We start from the raw sequence: 18,721 nt of genomic DNA on the forward strand, positions 1-18,721 counted from the left end.
CAAGGAAATCGTCAAAAATTTGTTGTTCGACTGTAAGAAGATTTCCGAAATGTGTTGACACAATCGAATTAAGAGCTTCCTCAAAGTCCTTTAACGTTGCTCTATTCATTTTAGAAGGGACTCCCCATAATTTTAAAAAAACTGGGTAAACCGTTTTTATTCTTGAAACCTGCAGATAGTGGAAATATTTTCAGATACCTTTGCGCATTTCAACTAACTTGGTAAAGTGACAATCGAATGGCCATCGATAGGTACCAAAGAAGATATTCTCAATTACAAATAACTTCCTTTGTGCTCATGCGCATGCCTTAAAGTGTCCATCTAAACGTTTATAAAGATATCTGCAAGTAGATCAACCACTAGTCTAGTAACAAGAGTGTCCGGAATTTACTTTCATTCGCAGAAAAATGTTGGAGAATTTTGCTTTAGATGCTGAAGTGTTCGACAATCCCCTTATCAAATGGCAACTAGTTGCTTTAAGATTTATGGGATATGTGTTTGCCCGTACAGATTCCTTTCCTTTGCTGCATTTTCTCCGTGGGATCTTGGTTTCGATCTCAATATTTGTACTGGTTTTTGCACAGGCAAGTTAGACTTAATATTTGTTTTCAATTTATATTCAGTGATTGTATCTTCAAAATGGAACCAGACTATTATTATATATTAAATATATCTGCATTCGCAACATTACCATTCCACATAATTGGTACTCCTCGATAAACGATAGATAATCCCAACAGAAAGAAAAGCCAATACGTGTATCCTTATTGTTTTACCGTGATCACAACATACTGGTCGAGACTAAGTGCGGTACATAATCGAACAGACCTGATGTAAGGAAGCAGGCTTTCGGTGGAAACAAAAGTAATTTTAGAAGTTCAATCATACAATATTGATATTGTCCTTAAATACCCAGTTAAGAAAATTCACGAAAAGTATTTCATTGATGATCCTAAATCTTGTTATATCCGGTCGACCATATTGCTGTTCGGACACAAGTTCTTGTTTCTTATGTTTTGTGGTTTTGTGTAGATCATTGAAGAAGAAACTAACCTTTTCCACGTTTCTCCGCCCATCTTTTCATTGCATTTTACTTCACAAACTATTGTCGTGGAACGATTGAAAATTTTCGAATCACAGTGGTAAACATCCTTACAAACGAAACGAAATATCTCCACAGTATTTGTATGCGGAGACTTCGCCCGATTGAAAACTGCTTCTCTGCCGCATGACGTGGAAGCGGCAGAAAGGACTTGCCGTGCTGTCCATTAAGGGAGTCCGACCCAGTTACCAAGTCAGACGACTCCCGCCGGTTATCCGTACTGGACCTTAAGTTCCTTCTTCTTCTCATTTTTGGATTTACATTTTATACCTAACTGCCAGGTGTGGCGATAGCTTCTTCAGTGAGTAATCTGCAAGACTGCAAAGTTGCTGCACTTTCCTCACCTACCCCACGCTGCGGTGGCGTACAGCTGTTAACACTGAAGCTACCTATTCCTCCTCCTTTCAAAACCAGGTTTATTTATCTAAAAATATTTGGGTGCACGTGGTGTTTTCAACAAAATCTTAAAAAGGTGTAATTCCACAACCCCATTGGATAGTACAGTCAGAGGATTATGCCTTCTCAATCTTGTGCAGGTAGGTAGGTAACGAAATAGGCAGTCTTACCGTCCTTCAGATTCACCCACGGATTTAAATTGCAGATAATTCGTGCAGTCCATCTGTCTCTTGAACAATTTTGTCAGGGAAGTTGCCACTAATTTGGAGTATGTTGCTGTTTTTCACGGGTCTTTTCCCTTGCCCTGGCAGATGGCTTTAGGTTCCTTAGCAAGAAGGGGAAAGAAAATCACTCCTGCGATCGCCATCATGAAGGGACATAAGATGGAAAGACAATCTTATGCAGTTAAGAGTATTTCTGACATCAAGCGTTACGAGGCACACCACCCGTCGAGATCAGTGGCTGTGTACCTCAACTTGATAAACCGCATTCACGAGTTACATTACAGCATCCATTGTGGATCTCCTTGCCCTAAAACCGAGCTCAGTTGGAAATAAGTCCCGGCGTATCAAGCAAGGTGGTCGGTATGCATAGGGTGGACTCCTTTTTCTAATTCTTTCACGAAAAAAAGTAAGCAATGCCTGGCGCCATCCATGCCATCTACCCCCAAGAGATGCGTGGGACATAATGCCTGCACAATACACTCTGATTTTTCGGGTTACCTGGTTATAATCAAGTTTCCAAAGGCCCCCAATCGTCTCATCGACCAGGTTCTGGCAGCATCGGGGTTTGCTTTTATTTATCGTACTGTGGATTCTCGAAGGGGTGTAAGCGTTGTGTTTAGGACGGCCCTTATGACACTTCTTCCTTGGGTCGGCAGTTTCCACCTTCCAGAAGGATATTGAAGGCTTGTCATAGCTGGAACAACTCTGCGGAATAAAAACTTCACAAGCTGTTATTATCGAGTTCATCACTGAATTTACAATGGGGGCAGCTGCAGTTGCACTTCGGTGGATATTGATCTGAAAAATGCAAATCATGCTAGCTGCGTCCTAGCTATCTCAGAATCCGCTATGAAACCCCAACCCACAATATATGTAATGCTCTCGCCAAACGCACCACGATCCCAGTTAAGATCGCAACTCTCCTCTTCGTGGCAGGTATTTACATTTACCATAGACCTGGTTGGTACTGCCCGAATACGTCTGCGGCATACTATCCAACCATTTCTAATTTTCCCGCTGTTAGACAGTTTTCTCACGTTTTGCTAGGCAACTCCCAGTGAGTTGTTTGAATTCGTAGAGGTCATTTCTATCCAGGCATTGCTAACCTTAAGGTATTCACGCTTGATAGTCTCTTCGATCTTTTCTGTGAAATAATCAAAATTTCGGGTGTCCACAGAACTAGAGTCTTCTCTCCGAGGTATCAGAGAATCATTGTCTGTTGCCTGCGGACTTTAGTTTTCCGAATGGAAGACTCTTGCTTCACGGCCTTCAGGCACGATCTTATATCGGATTTCACCGAAAACTTCCGTAGTGGTTTTTCCTCTCCCCCCGTTCTAATGAGCCGAGCTAGAGGTCAAGTTCTCCTCCATCTCTCCACCCTTTCTTTGGATGCTGTACCGCTAGTGTACGGAGAGTTTAGGCAGACAGTTTTTAGCGGCGCAATGTGTTTTTTCCTCTTGCCTTTCTTAGCCTTTCAGGGCACAAAGCCCTGGATTACCTGGGATGCACCTTCCACTTTTCGCTTTCTCAACGGTTTGCTTTACTACGGCGTTTGGCGCAAATGGTGGTCTCTACGGGAATTACAGTTGCTCCTGCTCATCGTGCATTTTCTGTTGCTCCCCATATCCACTTGAAAAGAAAAGGCGACCCAGAAATTGCTCCAGCTCAATAAACTAATTTTTCACCTGAATTGCTGAATTTTTCTACGGGAAGGTTGCAGATTGCTTCAGAACTGCCGGTCATTTCCTAAAAAGCCCTTCCTTTTCGACTTTCGCAACGACAATCGACTACATTCCCATTCAGCCATTTCAGCGATTTCTTCTGTACCTTTTTCCGGAACAGCAGTACTGCAAACCTTCTTAAAATCATCTGCCAATCTGCCACACCTGATTTACTCTGAAACGGCTGAACCAATTGCCACGAAATTTGGTGAGAAGAGGTGATCTATGAGCCCCTTTACATATAGCAAGAGGCGCTATTTTATGTTGAGTTTGAGCGGCGCTCTCCATACATACGAGAGGAGGATGTGGAGTATAAAATGAAAGGGCTAAATTAGTAATTTTCGGAAATGATCTCGTTTCTGACATTGAGTAACACATAAGGGAGTAGTAGCTCAATATGCGTGCCCAAAAACTGAAGCAGGTCTCGTTATGAAAACCTATCCAACGGAACAATCTTAAAACATTCACAATGGAGTACTATTCTTTCCTCGATGATCAGGCGAAGATCTTCAGTAGCTGGAGATGACCTGAAGAGCTATCCCAAAACCTAAAATAAATAGCTCAAATTGACCGTGGAAGTCTGCCCGCAAATACTAAAGCTCCATCCAAGCGCTTCGTCGACACGCGGCTGCACACCTCTGTGCTAGCCAGGCTCGGGAATGTGAGAGGGGGTCCTTGGAGTGCTTCAATCCCTCACCTGTCATTGTACAAAATTCAGACATAAACATGGGCATTCGCGCGAGCCTAACGAACTAAATAATACGCGAACTAAAACTTGAAATTAAAAATAAAAAAACCATGACTCGACCGCGCGAGTGCCGCAATCGAGAAGGAAGATCCACGATGAATCACAGCATCCATCCTTGTTTCTCCCGCCTCTGACGGTCAGTGAAGGGCGGCCTTGAGATCCCGCCCACCCTTGACATCCTAAGGCTTTTATTTTGGAGGATGGCAATAATTTGTGAGAGTTTTGTGAGGCTAAGGAGGAGGAGAGAAGAAAGGAGTCCTCAAATTAAAGAAATCTACTTAGAATTCATGGTATATTATATAATTAGCACTCAAAAATCAAAGCACGAAAAAAAATTCTATTTCAAAGATATGTAATAATAAAAGTATAAAATAAAAATAAATCAACAAATAGTAATGGAAATAAATCATTTAAAAAAAGGAAAAAAATAATGTATATTAAAAATAAATACGTAAGAATAATAGATAAGATAGATTGCAAAGAGCAACTCAATATCGACTCAGTAGTTGTAGGACAAGCAACTAGAGGCCAAAGAAACCTCTTTAGTTGCTATATCGATTATGCCAAGGCTTTCGACAGGGTCCCACATACCTGGCTAACCGATGTCCTACATCTGTATCGCATTGATCCGAAACTAATAAAGTTTTTGGCGACAGTCATGGAAAGCTGGCATATCACCTTATCAGTCCATACATCTGAGGGTGCTGATACAGCATTTAATTAACACCAATTACTTCAGATAATTAGCTTCGCAAACAAAAAAATTATTTCAGTATTACACTATTTTGAATTTTTTGCTATGTACGAACGGAAAACCGTGGGAGTTCCTCACATAAGATCTTTCTACCAATGGAAGCCTTGCCTCGTATCCCTTTAAATGATATCCCAAGTGAAAGTTAGGAGGGGCAAGTCTGGCTAGTGGGGCGGGTGGCGTAGAACATCACAGCAAAGTGCAGCAGTGGTGTCCCTAACTGGTTTTGATGTGTGTGTTGGGGCGGTATCGTGCTGCAAATTTCTCTTTCATGGTTGGTATTCCAGTCTGATCGCTTTTCAAACAATGCATGACTCAAATTTTTCATTACTGTCTGTAGAATTACATTTCAACAATTTCATCTGGTTTGGGAAGCTCACACCCTTGTGATCATTGATTTATTTCCAAAGCGATTAGGCTTTGCAATCGATATTGATGGTTCGCCTGCATCGATCGATGATTTCTTTCCATTTAGAATTCTTGAAACACTTCGTCCCCCGCTGCTGCTTCCGCTAAATTCAGAGATGCTCGTTGTGTCACCTTCAATTGTTCTGAAAGTTGGTTTTCATCCATTTCGTTTGAGTGTCTTCCTCATCGAGCATTGCTTGCAGTTTGGCATCTCGAAACTTTTTTGGTGGTCTTCCACATTCTTCGTTTCTCAAATCGGAATTGCTACTTTTGTATCGTCGAAATCAATCCTTGTACTCTATTTGGCATAGAGCGTACTGTATGCCTCCACCAACAAACAATGACTTAGTCGCGCTTTTCTTCAAACGAAAGAAGGTTCTCAAAAATTCCCGCAAAACCACATTTTCTGGTCGTGGATTCAAAGCAAACTATAGTACTTTTTTTTTATTTTTGTTAGAATTGCGGGGACCGAAATCCGTATCCACTTGATGCCGGACGGGACCAAATGGTGAGCAACTTACTCCCTCTTTTTTTGGTACACGGATCCCTCGCTTAGGGCTTAGTACCCAAACTTTTAAAAAATATTATGCGATGTCGGCTTCACGGTTTTTTATCAGAAGCATCAAGTAGAAGCGGGCATAGGACCCCGTAATTTAAAACAAGTCGGAATACCGGAAGCTCGCGCTTCGGGTATAAAGGTTTTGTGTTCATCTTATCTAAAAAATTTCAATGCACATTTTTCTATCCGTATATAGTTACAAATCCAACATACTCCTCCATATTTTTCCAAACTACGAGACATACGTCCATATTACAGCCGTAGATATTACGCTCAGCCTAAACAAACAAACTGCCTATTTCCGAATACTGTACACATATATGCACGTATATCAATTGATCGTACCCATCTTTCCGATTTACTTCTTATATCTATCTGAATTATCCGCAAAGTTCATTAGCACGCATATACTATATACCTACATACACACATGTCTGGTTGGAGTGATTGATATTCATATACAAATGACTAAAAACTAAAACAAAATAATCCTTTCCGCCCCCATCCATAAGAACTCATTTCGTTGTGGTATTGACGAATTGACATGTGATGATGACGTCATGCAGGTTGTAGAGTGCACGAAATTCACAAAAATTGTAAAGTTTCACACCCTATAACTTTGTTAATAATAGTCGGATTTTCTTCAAACTTGACTAAATTGTGCACCATGTTCTTCATTACACCTATGCTAAATTTTGTACTTCTGGGATGAACATAAGGGGGGTGCCGGGTAAATTTCTAAAATATGGAAATGTACTATTATTAACTCTATTTGTGCAGATATCGGAACCGGATATATTTTGAGGCCTAGATTTCATAGAGATGCACCACTGTGATTTTTTTCGGATTTTTCGGTTGGATAGGTTCTGAGAACGAGACCTGTTACACTTTTTGGGGGTCACATTTTGAGCCCTCACTCCCCTATGTTTCACCCAATATCAAATATTGAACCAGTTTCGAAAAGTACTAATTGATACCTTTCATTTGATAACCCACATGGCTACATTCTGTGAAAAAAAAATTTGCAGCCTCCTTTCACCTGTATGGGGAGCCCCCTTTAAACTTAATACAAAATGGCGCCAGTTACTGCATGTAAAGGGAACACCAGATCGCATACCCTTACCAATTTTCGTGACAATCGGTTCAGCCGTTTCCGAATAAATTGGGTGTGACAGACAGACAGACAGACAGACAGACGGACAGACAGACAGACAGACAGACAGACAGACAGACAGACGGACAGACAGACATCGAATCGATTCTAATAAGGTTTTGTTTCACACAAAACCTTAAAAAAATATATTCAGCTCTGGCCAGAAGCTTTGATCCAAAGTATGGGCGGATTTACGTTCAATATAATTCGAAGTAATGTTGTGTTCGGCGCACTTAACATCTGCGAGCCGCATCGGTCACGTTGCTTCCAGGGCAGAGGTGAGGCAGCGTCTGACGATTTGCCTCTACCCTGGTAAGAAACCGTAAAATCATCATCGCCTAATATGTACTATATTAGGCGATGACGGGGTTTCATTTTTTATCCACTTTTAGTTCAATATAGTTTATGATGAATTGATTAATGCATTATTTTTAAAAGCCAATTCTCTTTTAACAGGCTCGCAGTACTTGGCTCCATTCAGATAATTTGGAAAGGTTAAGTCCTGCCTTGTGTACCAGCATAACCTATGCCAACTTGTTTATAAAGATTCTGGCATTCTATTGTTATCGGAAAAGTAAGTTTGGAAGATGAGATATTTTGGATCAAAAGTTCAGAGCCCACATCCCAAGTCTGCTATTTTTGCCACATCCACATTATTAACGCAATGCAAAACCATTGACCAAGGTGTAATTGTCACCATTGAAGGGATTGGCTAATTTCGGAGTTTTAAGAAATTTTCTTTGTTGGTATATTTCGAATCTTGTTGTTATTAGAAATTCGCCAGGTGAGAGATTTTGCAAACAACACTTTCCTTCGCAGATATATGGAACTTGAAACATTGGGCCTCTTCGAGCACTTTAGCAGCGTGAATACTCCGTCCTTTTAGATCCTGAGTAATATATAAATCCTTTCTCAAGAATATTTAAACTTTGATTGTTAAGAAATTAAAGACAACCGAGAATTTTTTTTTCAATTTTGCCATATATTCAGTAAGTTTTTCGTTATGATTTCCCGAAGGTAATATTAAAACTTTTGTTTTGTTCCATTTTAACCACCTTTAATAGGGCAACAAGTAGGTCGAAATTCGAGTGCTAAATTTCAAAATTCAACGCTCGAGGTATGAAAGGTTCTGTGTATTCGTTTTATAAGGAGATTTGAGTGTGCATTTGTCCCATTAGTGTGTAGCACGTAGCATATATTATGTGAAAATATCCACTTTCAAGTGATATTGACATTCAAAGCCTTGAATTTGCACAGAAGCGACAGTATTTTGAAGCCTAGGCATCATATAGTGGCAGCCCCCTGATTTTTTTCAGATTTTTTGGTTGGGTAGTTTCTGAGAATGGGTGCGTTAAAAAAATTGATCACTTTCAACCCTTCGGCTTCGAAAAGTACGAACTGAGACCTTTTACTTGATACCCCACATGACTATATTTGATGAAAAAAAATGTACACCCCCCTTAAATTCGACGTAAAAGGATGTAACCTACTATATGTATGAGCGTTCACAGTTTCCACCTTTCCACCAAATTTGGTGCCAATCGCTGTAACTGTCTCCGAAAAAATGCGTGTGGTAGACAGACAGACAGACAGTAAACCGATTTTAATAAGGTTTTATGTTTACACAAAACCTTAAAAAATGGAAAAACAAAGCCAATGCAACACTAATCAACCATATTTTTAATGATTGGTCTGCAAAACAAAACCTTATTAAAATCGGTTCAATCGGTCTGTCTGTCTGTCTTTTTTTTGTAAGAAGGTGGAAATCTTCAAAGGGCTCTGGCTTGGGCACGCCAGGATGTGGGATTTTTACCCACGAAAACCACCACGACACCCTCTACTCCGTGGAATCACCTTTAGGTATTACATCACGGGGCAGAGTTAGCTAACTTTAGCTAGGTTCGTAACCGCGCCTTCCTCACTTCTTCAGCTTTTCGTAGTTTATCCTGGATTACTGCGATTATGGAATTGATCCCATCCCAGTCTTCCTGACAAGCTACCACTCTCCGGACAAAATTTTCTGGTGATAGCACTTCACCTAGAGTTTCCTCTAGTTTCCTCCTTTCTTCCATGAACCTAGGACACTGGAAGAATACGTGCCCTGGGATCTCTGGGACCCGGTCGTAGATTGGACAATTAGGCGAGGTGTCCAATTTAAACCTGTACAGGTATTGGACAGTATCCTCCATGACCGGTGAGAAACTGGGTGAGATTATAATTGATCTCCCTATGCTTTCTCTCCAGCCACTCCCCGATGGAAGGGATCAACCTGTAAGTCCAACGACCCTTTTCTGACTGGTCCCATCGCTGTGGCCATCTACTTATGGATCTCTCCCTTTCGGCTTTTTTCACCTGAGATAAGGGAGAGATGGACCTTGTGTTATAAATGTTCATCATTTCGGTTGCCAGGATCTCAATCGGCATCATTTCCGAGATGACGAACGCTAAATCGTCTGAGACGGTCCTGAAGGCAGAACACATCCTTAAGGATGTTCCTCTGTAAACCGTGCTCAGTTTATATGTATTGCCTAAAACCTGCAGCACTTTTTCCCAAACTGGGACAGCATACAGCATGATATAACTCACCACTCTGGCTACGAGCAAGAATGCCGCGGCCCTCCTACGTTCGGCATCATCTTGCGAGAGCCATACTTGTGGTGGATGCTCTTTTACAAGTATGCTCTATGAGCTGCTTAAAATTAAGTCCTCCGTCAATCATCACCCCCAAGTATTTAACGGCCGGCTTGGAAGTGATGATACGATTCCCGATTTTACTGCAGGCGTAATTTCTTTTGCGGCGCTAAGTGATGAGGACCGCTTCCGTCTTTTCCTCCTCGAGTGCCAGTCCAGCGCTCTCTAACCAAGCCTTAACAACACTGATTACTTCGCTTGAGTAAAAATCAGCATCCTCGAGATGCTTTGCGACCACAACCAGTGCTTTATCATCGGCGTAACCCACCACTCGTCTCCTTGCGTCGTAAACAAGATCATCTAACAGGTCTTCAAACTCAGGCAGTGTGAGGCGCGGCGGGGCGTAACAGCTATATACAAATATACCGCTTATTTTTGCCCACACAATGTCACTAGCCGCTTTATCCATGCTATATTGAATGACTTGACGACCGCACCCCCATATTGCCGCTTCACCAGTTGAATCTGTGACCCATACACCACCGTTAAGATTTCTGTATGGTTCACTAATGATAGCAATCTCCATCGCGGATTCATAAGTGCTCTGCGCAAGCAAATCTTGTGCGATCCGGCAATAATTGAGGTTTCTTCATATTAACCTCATTTTTAAGGTTTTGTGTAAAACAAAACCTTATTAAAATCGATTCAATGTCTGTCTGTCTGTCACACGCATTTTTCTCCAAAACGGCTAAACCGATCCGAATGAAATTTGGTGGACAGATGGGAACTATGAAATCCCACGCATACAGCGAGTGGCATAAATTTAGGTTGAGTTTAAAGGGGGGCTCCCCATACATGCAAAGGGGGGATTCAATAATTTTTTTCACCAAATATATAATAGTTGTGTAGGGTATCAAATGAAAGGTCTCGATTTGTACTTTCCGAAACTGATATTAGTTTTGGAATAAATTGCAAAGTGCGTGAGTAATGAGTCCAAATGTACGCACTTGAAGTGAGACAGGACTCATTTTCGGAAACTACCCAACCTAAAAATCCGGAAAAAATCGGAGTGGTGCACCTAGATGAAATCTAGGCCTCAAAATATGTCCCATTCGGATATCTGCTGAAATAAACTTACTAATAGTATATTACTACTTTTTAGGAATTTACTGAAAAACCCCCCTTAAATTCATCCTAGGACTTCCGGATTTTGTACCAGCATAGAGGACAATATTTTGTATATACGTAAATTTCGTAGAAATCTGGCAATTAACGCCAAAGTTATAGCAGTTCAAACTTAGCAATTTCGCGCGAATTTACCGCTTCCAAAGCCATGCAAATCAGATGCTGACGTCATAATTACCGGGTCGCATTTATGAAGAATCTATTATCTGCAGCACTTTTTAAGATTTTGTGTAAAACACTTATGTGAAATCTAATCTTCAAGAGATATCCTATTCCGGTATCTGCTCAAAAAATTTACTAATAGTATATTATCAACTTTTAAAAATTGACTAAAAAACTCGCCTTAAGTTCATCCTAAGTGTACTAAATTTTGCACCGACATAGAGGACAGCCTCATGCATACACATGCCAGGTTTCATGAAAATCCAACTATTAGTGGGAAAGTTATAGCAGTTCAAACTTATCAATTTCGTGCTAATTAACAGCATTCTAAGCCATACAAATAAGATGCTGACGTCATAATTAACGAGAATAATTGATATTCGAGTGAAATATTAAAATTCCATTCAAGAAGAATCTAATTCTCCCTAGCCCTTTTTAAGGTTTTGTGTAAACACAAAACCTTATTAAAATCGGTTTACCGTCTGTCTGTCTGTCCGTCTGTCTGTCTGTCTGTCTGTCTGTCTGTCCGTCACACGCATTTTTCTCGGAGACGGTTGTAGCGATTGGCACCAAATTTGGTAGAAAGGTGGGAACTGTGAACGCTCACGCATATAGTGAGTTACATCGTTTTACGTCGAATTTAAGGGGGGGTCCCCATACATGCAAAAGGGGGGTGCAAATTTTTTTTTCATCAAATATAGTCATGTGGGGTATCAAATTAAAGGTCTCGGTTAGTACTTTTCGAAGCCGGTCTTAGTTTTGACTTTTGTTGAAAAGGTGGGGCGTGCGGGGGGTTGAAAGTGGTCATTTTTTTAACGAACCCATTCTCAGAAACTACCAAACTGAAAAATCTGAAAAAAATCAGGGGGCTATCACTATATGGTGCCTAGGCGTCAAAATACCCTCCATACCGATACCTGTCAAAATAAAGTTAATAATAGTACATTACTATAATTTTTAGTAATTGACAGGAAAACCCCCCTTAAGTTGACTCTAGAATCACAAAATTTTGCAGCAATGTAGGCTATAGCATAGAGCATGATTCTGTCAAATTTGGTGAAAATCGCACTATTACTAACAAAGTTATACTAGGTCAAAACTGTCGCTTCTCTGCAAATTCAAGACTATGAATGTAAATATTACTTGAAAGTGGAAATTTTCACACATTATATGCATATTTTACGTGCTACCTGCTAATGGGACAAATGCACACTCAAATCTCTTTATAAAGGAAATACACAAAACCTTTCATACCTGAAGCGCTGAGCTTCCGGTTTCCCGACTTGTTTATATTTGATGTTGGTTAAATTGTAGGCATTTGCTAATAATATTAAACTCAGAGTGTGAAGCGTATGAGGTTGACTATTTCAATACGGAGCTTTCCATCAAATGATTTATTTAAATTACTTTCTAAAAAATAGATGCCAATAGAATTTTTAACTATGTGACACGGAACTGTCAGGCTCACCGCTCCTCACATCTTCTTCTTTTTCTTCAGCCTTCAGTTCACAAGCGGGGTCGGCTCGTCGTGATCGGTTCCGTCATTTTATTTTATCAAATGCCTGATCAGGATGTAATCGCGAGACCTTCAAATCCCCATCCAGTGTATCATGCGACCATTATTTTGGCCGGCTTTTTGGTAGCTTACCATTGACTTCGATGTTCTGACCAATACTGGTTGTTGAATTCTCGTTAGCGTGAATTACGTGACCACACCATCGAAAACGCCTCTCTTGCAGTTTTTCCACGATCGATGTAAACCCATATCGATCGTGGATATTCTCATTTCAGACGTGATCAAAACGTGTCACGCCACCAGTGCAATGCAACATCTTCGTCCCCATTACCGCAAAACGCCGTTCATTGTCCTTTATAGTCAACACTCAAACTATAGAGAGCGACAGACGGACAACATTGCAGTAAATTTTAGATTTGGGACGTGCGCTGATACGTCGATCACAAAGAACACCAGTTGCGGAATGCCACTTCATCCAGGTGGCGTTAATGCTTGAAACATTTCATTACGCAGTTCTCCATTGGTTGGTAGCATTGACTCGAGGTATTTAAATCGCTCAGTTCTTTCAATGGCAGTAATCTGCCCCTCCAGATATTTAAATCGCTGAGTTCTGGCAATGGCGGTAACCTGCCCAGAACTGAGCGATTTAAATATCTCGGGTCAATGCTATAAGCCAATGGAGAACTACGTTATGCTCCTCACATTGGGAAACACAAAACCTTTTATACCTGAAGCGTCAAGCTTCCGGTTTCCCGACTTGTTTCATTTAAGGATAGTAAATTTCCAAATTTTATCAAGAGATAACGTGAATCTTTTGCGGGCAGTTATACCGGTGATAGTTCGGAAAAAATATCCACAGTCTTTCAAAGTCATCTTTTTCACAACATTAGATTCGATGAAATTGATGCAGAAGAGATATTTGAAGAAATCCGTTCCCGTAAAGTTTGCTTTGTGGAATGAAGACGAGCCTGGTGGATTTTTTGGACTTTTGATGCTGTAGTTCGCTTCTCAAATAATTGCATATTTCATATTTTTTATCCGAAGGATTTAATCAAATGCTGACGAATGCCAAGGTGGGTTTAAAAAAAGTTCTAATAACAAGTTTACCGAAGGAAATTCAAATGTACAACGGTTATATAAAATATATCACGACCATGAATTATACCATTGTCATGCCATTCATAGTGATAGTTTTAATGATTTTTGCGGAAGGAGCGTATTATATTAGGCACCAGTCGCAAGAGTGGACTATACAGCGACAAGTATGTGAAAATTGCATCTAATTAAATGGAACTGCACTTTCAATGTATCTAATTTTCAAGGAAGGAAATTCAACAAAGGCGAAAGGAATGGACCATTTATTCGTTTTGTACTGCACGGGAAGTTTGAGTGAAAGCTTCTTTTTCACCTTCATTTTACCTTACTATATGGTATTGGTCGGCGGGTGTTCTTTGTACACTTGGCACACATTCAGTGCAGCTTTAATGCGATTTATTTCTTTTCGTTTAGATGTGGTAAAATACAGGCTTGAAAATATGTCAGTAAGTACGGGCCAAAGGCTGATTTTTCCTATTTCAATTCCAAAATTTACTGGATTGGGTTTGAACTAAGCTATCAGATATTATCTATACACCTGAGTACCCGGAAAGAGCAACAGGTGAATAAAAGCTAACACCTTTAACTATTTTCTCACAGGAATATGCCGATTATTTATTGAAGAAAGTTCAGTCTAGTGGAAACCACAATTGTATCTCATCACGCCCTAGACTTTTGCAATGTGTCCTTGCCAGTTGTGTGGAAGACTTCACCGAAATTAAACTGTAATCCATACATTACAATCATATGAACTTTTTATAGGACTTTTTTTATAGATTCGCCTGCAATTACGGACACATTTCAAGTATTACTGTGTTCATAGAATCTGCAACGACAAGTGCATTGCTATGCTTACAATTGTATATCCTGTCAAAGGTGAACATAATACTATATATCCGAGTAACTTCAAACTTAGATCTTCCGTTGTTATCTTCAGGATTTCACTGTTGGAGATACAGTATATGCGGCGTGGAGTGTTGTCACTGTGGGTATGCTGTGGGTTTATTATTGGCATGCTAATGAAATTTCGGATAAGGTAAGGTTTTACTCAATAGCTGTCAGTAATCTAGTGAAACTGCCACTCATGCTTGTGAAAAATCATTGAAAGGTAACAATATAGCAGAATGTACTCGTACTCTCAATAGCCCGAAAATTCAATATAAACTTTTGATTAAAAATTCCAAACAATTTCAAAATTTTTATTTTCAGAGTAATGAAATAACCAATGCATTATACTCGTTTAAGTGGTATGAAGAGCCCCTCTCCCTTCAAAAGGACATTGCTCTATTTATGACGGCGTCAATGAAACCAATAATAATGAAGAGCGGCTTCTTATACATTAATATAGATTCGTTTTGCAAGGTAGTGATACATTTTGATTTAATTTTTCTGTAAATGAATTCATATCTTTCATATCTTTCTTCCAGATACTAAAAACTTCTTATAGTTATTTTACGTTGCTTCAAAATTTTGTAGAATAATAGAAGACAAATATATATACAGCAATCTTGACTTAGAAAAACATTTTAGTAGTTGATATCGGCACCAGATGGTATAATTATTTGCAATTTCCTTGTTTGTTGAAGTATCTATATGATGAATAATAAATCTAAAAAATAATACTTTCATCTAAAAGTTTTCAAGTTTCATACAATTCAATTGAACAGGGTATTCCGTTTACTAGTAAATCTTAAACTTCCCTTCGGGTAAAGGAACTTTTGACCTGGCATCACTTCATTGTATCTATAATGGCCTGTGATAAAACGTCGCAAGAGGATCGGCTTGACAAATTCCTTTTATATGAGCTTCTTTTTCTTATCGGAATCAAATATTTCCGGCAGTAGAAAAATTCTTTTTATCAAATTAGACACCACTATACAATGTTCAACTTATTTTCCGTTTTTTCAATACATATCTAATAAACGGGATTTTCGCAATGTCAATATCTCTCCCGTGTGCGACTTGTATTCCAGTTGTATGAGGGTGACGGAGCAAATATGCAGCCGTTTGCGTCGAATTTCGTTTCGGGCGCCTTGCATACAAACATGGGCTAATCACGGGAACATGTCTAGTTTACCGATATGAGCCGCAGTCGATATTTGCTATTTCTGCGTACAGCATATATAGGGAGCCGCAAATTCTAACTGATCGGCACATATCGAACAACTAGTCTAACGTCCTCTTGGTTAACAAAACCGGTCGCCCCGCGCATATTATTAATGTTGCCATCTCTCATCTAATGGTGAACTATGAGCCGCTGGTTCAAGAAATCAAAGGAATTTGGCGTCTCGAGAAAGTGATTATAGTTCCCGTAATATTGTCAGGTACAGCTGCCAAAATAACCCACGACTTCCCTTGATGTCCTCGTACCCTCAAATAGTCTGGTTGAAACCATGCAAAAATATAGTATTCTGCATACGTTTCAATGTTGTGGGGAGTTCTCTGCGGGCTTTCTCATTAACCTACCGCCGACCACCATCACCAGCTCCCCTTTAGCTTTTAAGTAGGTAGGATCGTCCGCGGAGATTGTGATAACTCGGGAACATATAAAAAGACCGAAAAACCAAAACAAAAGCTGAAGAAAGTTTGAAATATCGAAAGTCACATGGAATACCCTCATTATGGTTGCGATTTTTTATGCAAGTAGACCTTCTTTTGCTTTGTTTTTTCAATAATTCCCAATTTTTATGCCGATAAATGTGAAATTAGTTAGTTAGTTAAACGCGATATAAGAAACCGGAGGCTTATCGCCGCAGAAGTAGAAAATAGCTAAGATTTCGTGGGGTTGCATTTAGTTTTCACGGCATATTGCTTTCATTCATGAATGGAGGAGTTGTGATCGTGTCGAAGTCTTTGTAAGAGCATTCCATGCCCTGTAATTAGTACATTTGTTTGCGAATTTTTTTTCGAAATGCAAAGAGCTTTACACTCGAAAGTTGGCGGAAAGTAGTCACTCGAAAGTGTGTAGCGAGAAAAGTTACATTTTGGCATGCGGGCTTTGTGAAAGACTTCCTTCAGTTTCACTAACTGAAAACATGAGTGATAGATCTTTGCTATGGCTTTGATATGGCTGCAGAATCTTCAAGCATAATAAAAAATAGAATGACGTCCTCATTCGTCCTGCGCTGCATTCAAACCTGTGTTACTAATAGGTACAGGTACTGACTAAGATTAGAACTGGTCTCACCGTGCCATCTCTCCAGTCACTCCTTGATAGCAGGGATGGTCCTGTGTGCCCATCGTCCTTTCCCGCGCATTCCCATGCTCTGGAAATCTATTTACCGATCCCTCCCTTTCGGGGTCCTTTGTCTGTGGAAAAAAAAGAGATCGCCTTCTCATTGTACCTATATGTTCGTCATCTCACCAGTCAAGATGTCAACCGGCATCATTCCCGAGATGACGAATGCCGCATCTGAGATAGTCCTGAAGGGCGAACACACACTTCAGGCTGCCATTCTGGCGACCGCACTCAATTTATGTCCATCACATAAAACACGAAACCCTTCTCTCCAAACTGGAGCTGCTATAGTAAAATGGAACTCACTATACTGGTTACAAGCCGCATATAAATATATCCTACGATCGGCGTCATCCTTTCTAGAGCCTTACTGAGGGTCGATACCTTTCACACATGTGCTACTAATACCAAAGTAATTTTTCATGCGGCACTTGGTGATGAAGTCCGCTTCCACCTTTTTTCCAAAAGTGTGAGTCCAGTGCTCATTAACCAATCTCAAAATGCTTTCCGATCCCAATCAGTGCTATACCGTCGACTTAGTCCACCCCGTCCACAGTAGTGGTTCCAGTATGGAGCCCTATGGGATACCTGCGGTGACAACTTACTTCTTAGATTCCTCATTGATTTCCAACCAGAGCATCCGTTTTTGTAAGTTGAGATAGGTGGGAACACCAATCGTGGCCTGAAACTTTCGAATTGGCTGAATCGTTTGCACAAACCACGGCCAGTATCACCACCACGCAATATTCGCTACCACTACACTTTCCGTAAATCGCATTTTCGGCCAGTCAACAAGTTGATCCTGCCGCCGTAAGCTAAATACCTCCAGATGAGCCATCCTCCTAAAGACTGATATATTTTCTGCACACTATGGGAGAAATGTTAGAACAGGTAATCTTTAATAGATTGCTTTCGATCTTTGAGAGGCAAGGAGATCTTTCAGGTCGGCAATATGAATTTCAACTTCTGCCGCCTATATACTGTAGATAATAAAACATACTCGGTTTAGATTTCATGTCGCGGTTAAAGGCCTTATTCGGTACTTTGTTCTGACCAGGAGTTTTGTTGTCGCCTATTCAACGATAGATTTCCAAGAGCTCATCTATGGTTACTGCAGGAATTTCTACCACTTTCAGAGATCTCTTAAATGTATCATTACTGTTTTTTCTGTTTCTTTTTTCTTATTATTTTCAACAAGATCTGAGCTGATGACGTTTCTCATCACAATTATATCTCTCTCTGTTGTAGGCGTGCTTAAGGTTTTTGCAGACTTCTTCTTATATAAACTCTTTTTGTACTTGATCCATCCTAGCTATTACCCTCTAAGCTATCTGGCTCGCAGGCTGATCGAAAGCTGGCTAGTTCCCTACTCCATCAGTATCTTGATTTTCTACTGGGGAATATGCATCTCCTAGGCACTGCTCTACTCTGGTAATGCATATGGAGCACATCCTTCTCGGCTTTGAGTATGCTGTTTCCCTGTCAAGTGACTCTCTTCATACGTCGAAGACACTTGCCTGGTGATCACTGGGAGCCAGTAACATACCAGGGCATGCCATGCACTAGTGCAGGACTGATAAGGGTCAGTTCTACGATTAAGGCAGACCAACTTTTCCGAAAATCATTAACTTTACCGTCGTTGGACAGAACAATATTTAACTGCGCGTTCAGGAGCCAACGTATCCCCTGTCTCTTACTTTCGCCCAGACAAAGCCACTGGCCAACAGGTTCTTGGTGTCATTTATAGAGCGGCGGCAGCGAGCCCACGTCGCCATTTCACCGGTCGAGTCTGTGACTCATACGCCACCATGACGAGTTTTATATGGTTCACT

General features: G+C 40.4%; 1 protein-coding gene across 2 annotated transcripts; it reads left to right on the forward strand.

Annotated features, from left to right (window-relative positions):
- The first annotated feature begins 371 nt into the window (after positions 1-371).
- Positions 372-15,259, forward strand: LOC119646186 (odorant receptor 56a-like). Of its 2 annotated transcripts, XM_038046568.1 has the most exons (10): positions 372-584; positions 5,808-5,858; positions 7,519-7,636; positions 13,601-13,818; positions 13,879-14,097; positions 14,252-14,376; positions 14,428-14,527; positions 14,589-14,687; positions 14,861-15,013; positions 15,079-15,259. In XM_038046568.1, the coding sequence occupies exons 1-10, from the start codon at positions 408-410 to the stop codon at positions 15,130-15,132; spliced, it is 1,314 nt and encodes a 437-aa protein (XP_037902496.1). In that variant the 5' UTR covers positions 372-407; the 3' UTR covers positions 15,133-15,259. The 2 variants fall into 2 exon arrangements, with proteins under 2 accessions (XP_037902496.1, XP_037902497.1); XM_038046569.1 differs by lacking the exon at positions 5,808-5,858.
- The last annotated feature ends 3,462 nt before the right edge of the window (positions 15,260-18,721 follow it).

Source organism: Hermetia illucens, chromosome 1 (genome assembly GCF_905115235.1).
Source record: "Hermetia illucens chromosome 1, iHerIll2.2.curated.20191125, whole genome shotgun sequence".
NCBI lineage: Eukaryota > Metazoa > Arthropoda > Insecta > Diptera > Stratiomyidae > Hermetia > Hermetia illucens.

Bases quoted from the DNA above. Each gene is read 5' to 3' on its own strand.
- LOC119646186 (XM_038046568.1), top strand. From the start codon at position 408: ATGTTGGAGAATTTTGCTTTAGATGCTGAAGTGTTCGACAATCCCCTT. The intron at 585-5,807 runs GCAAGTTAGACT...TATTTTTGTTAG, and splicing joins TTGTACTGGTTTTTGCACAG to AATTGCGGGGACCGAAATCC. The intron at 15,014-15,078 runs GTAGTGATACAT...TCTTTCTTCCAG, and splicing joins ATATAGATTCGTTTTGCAAG to ATACTAAAAACTTCTTATAG.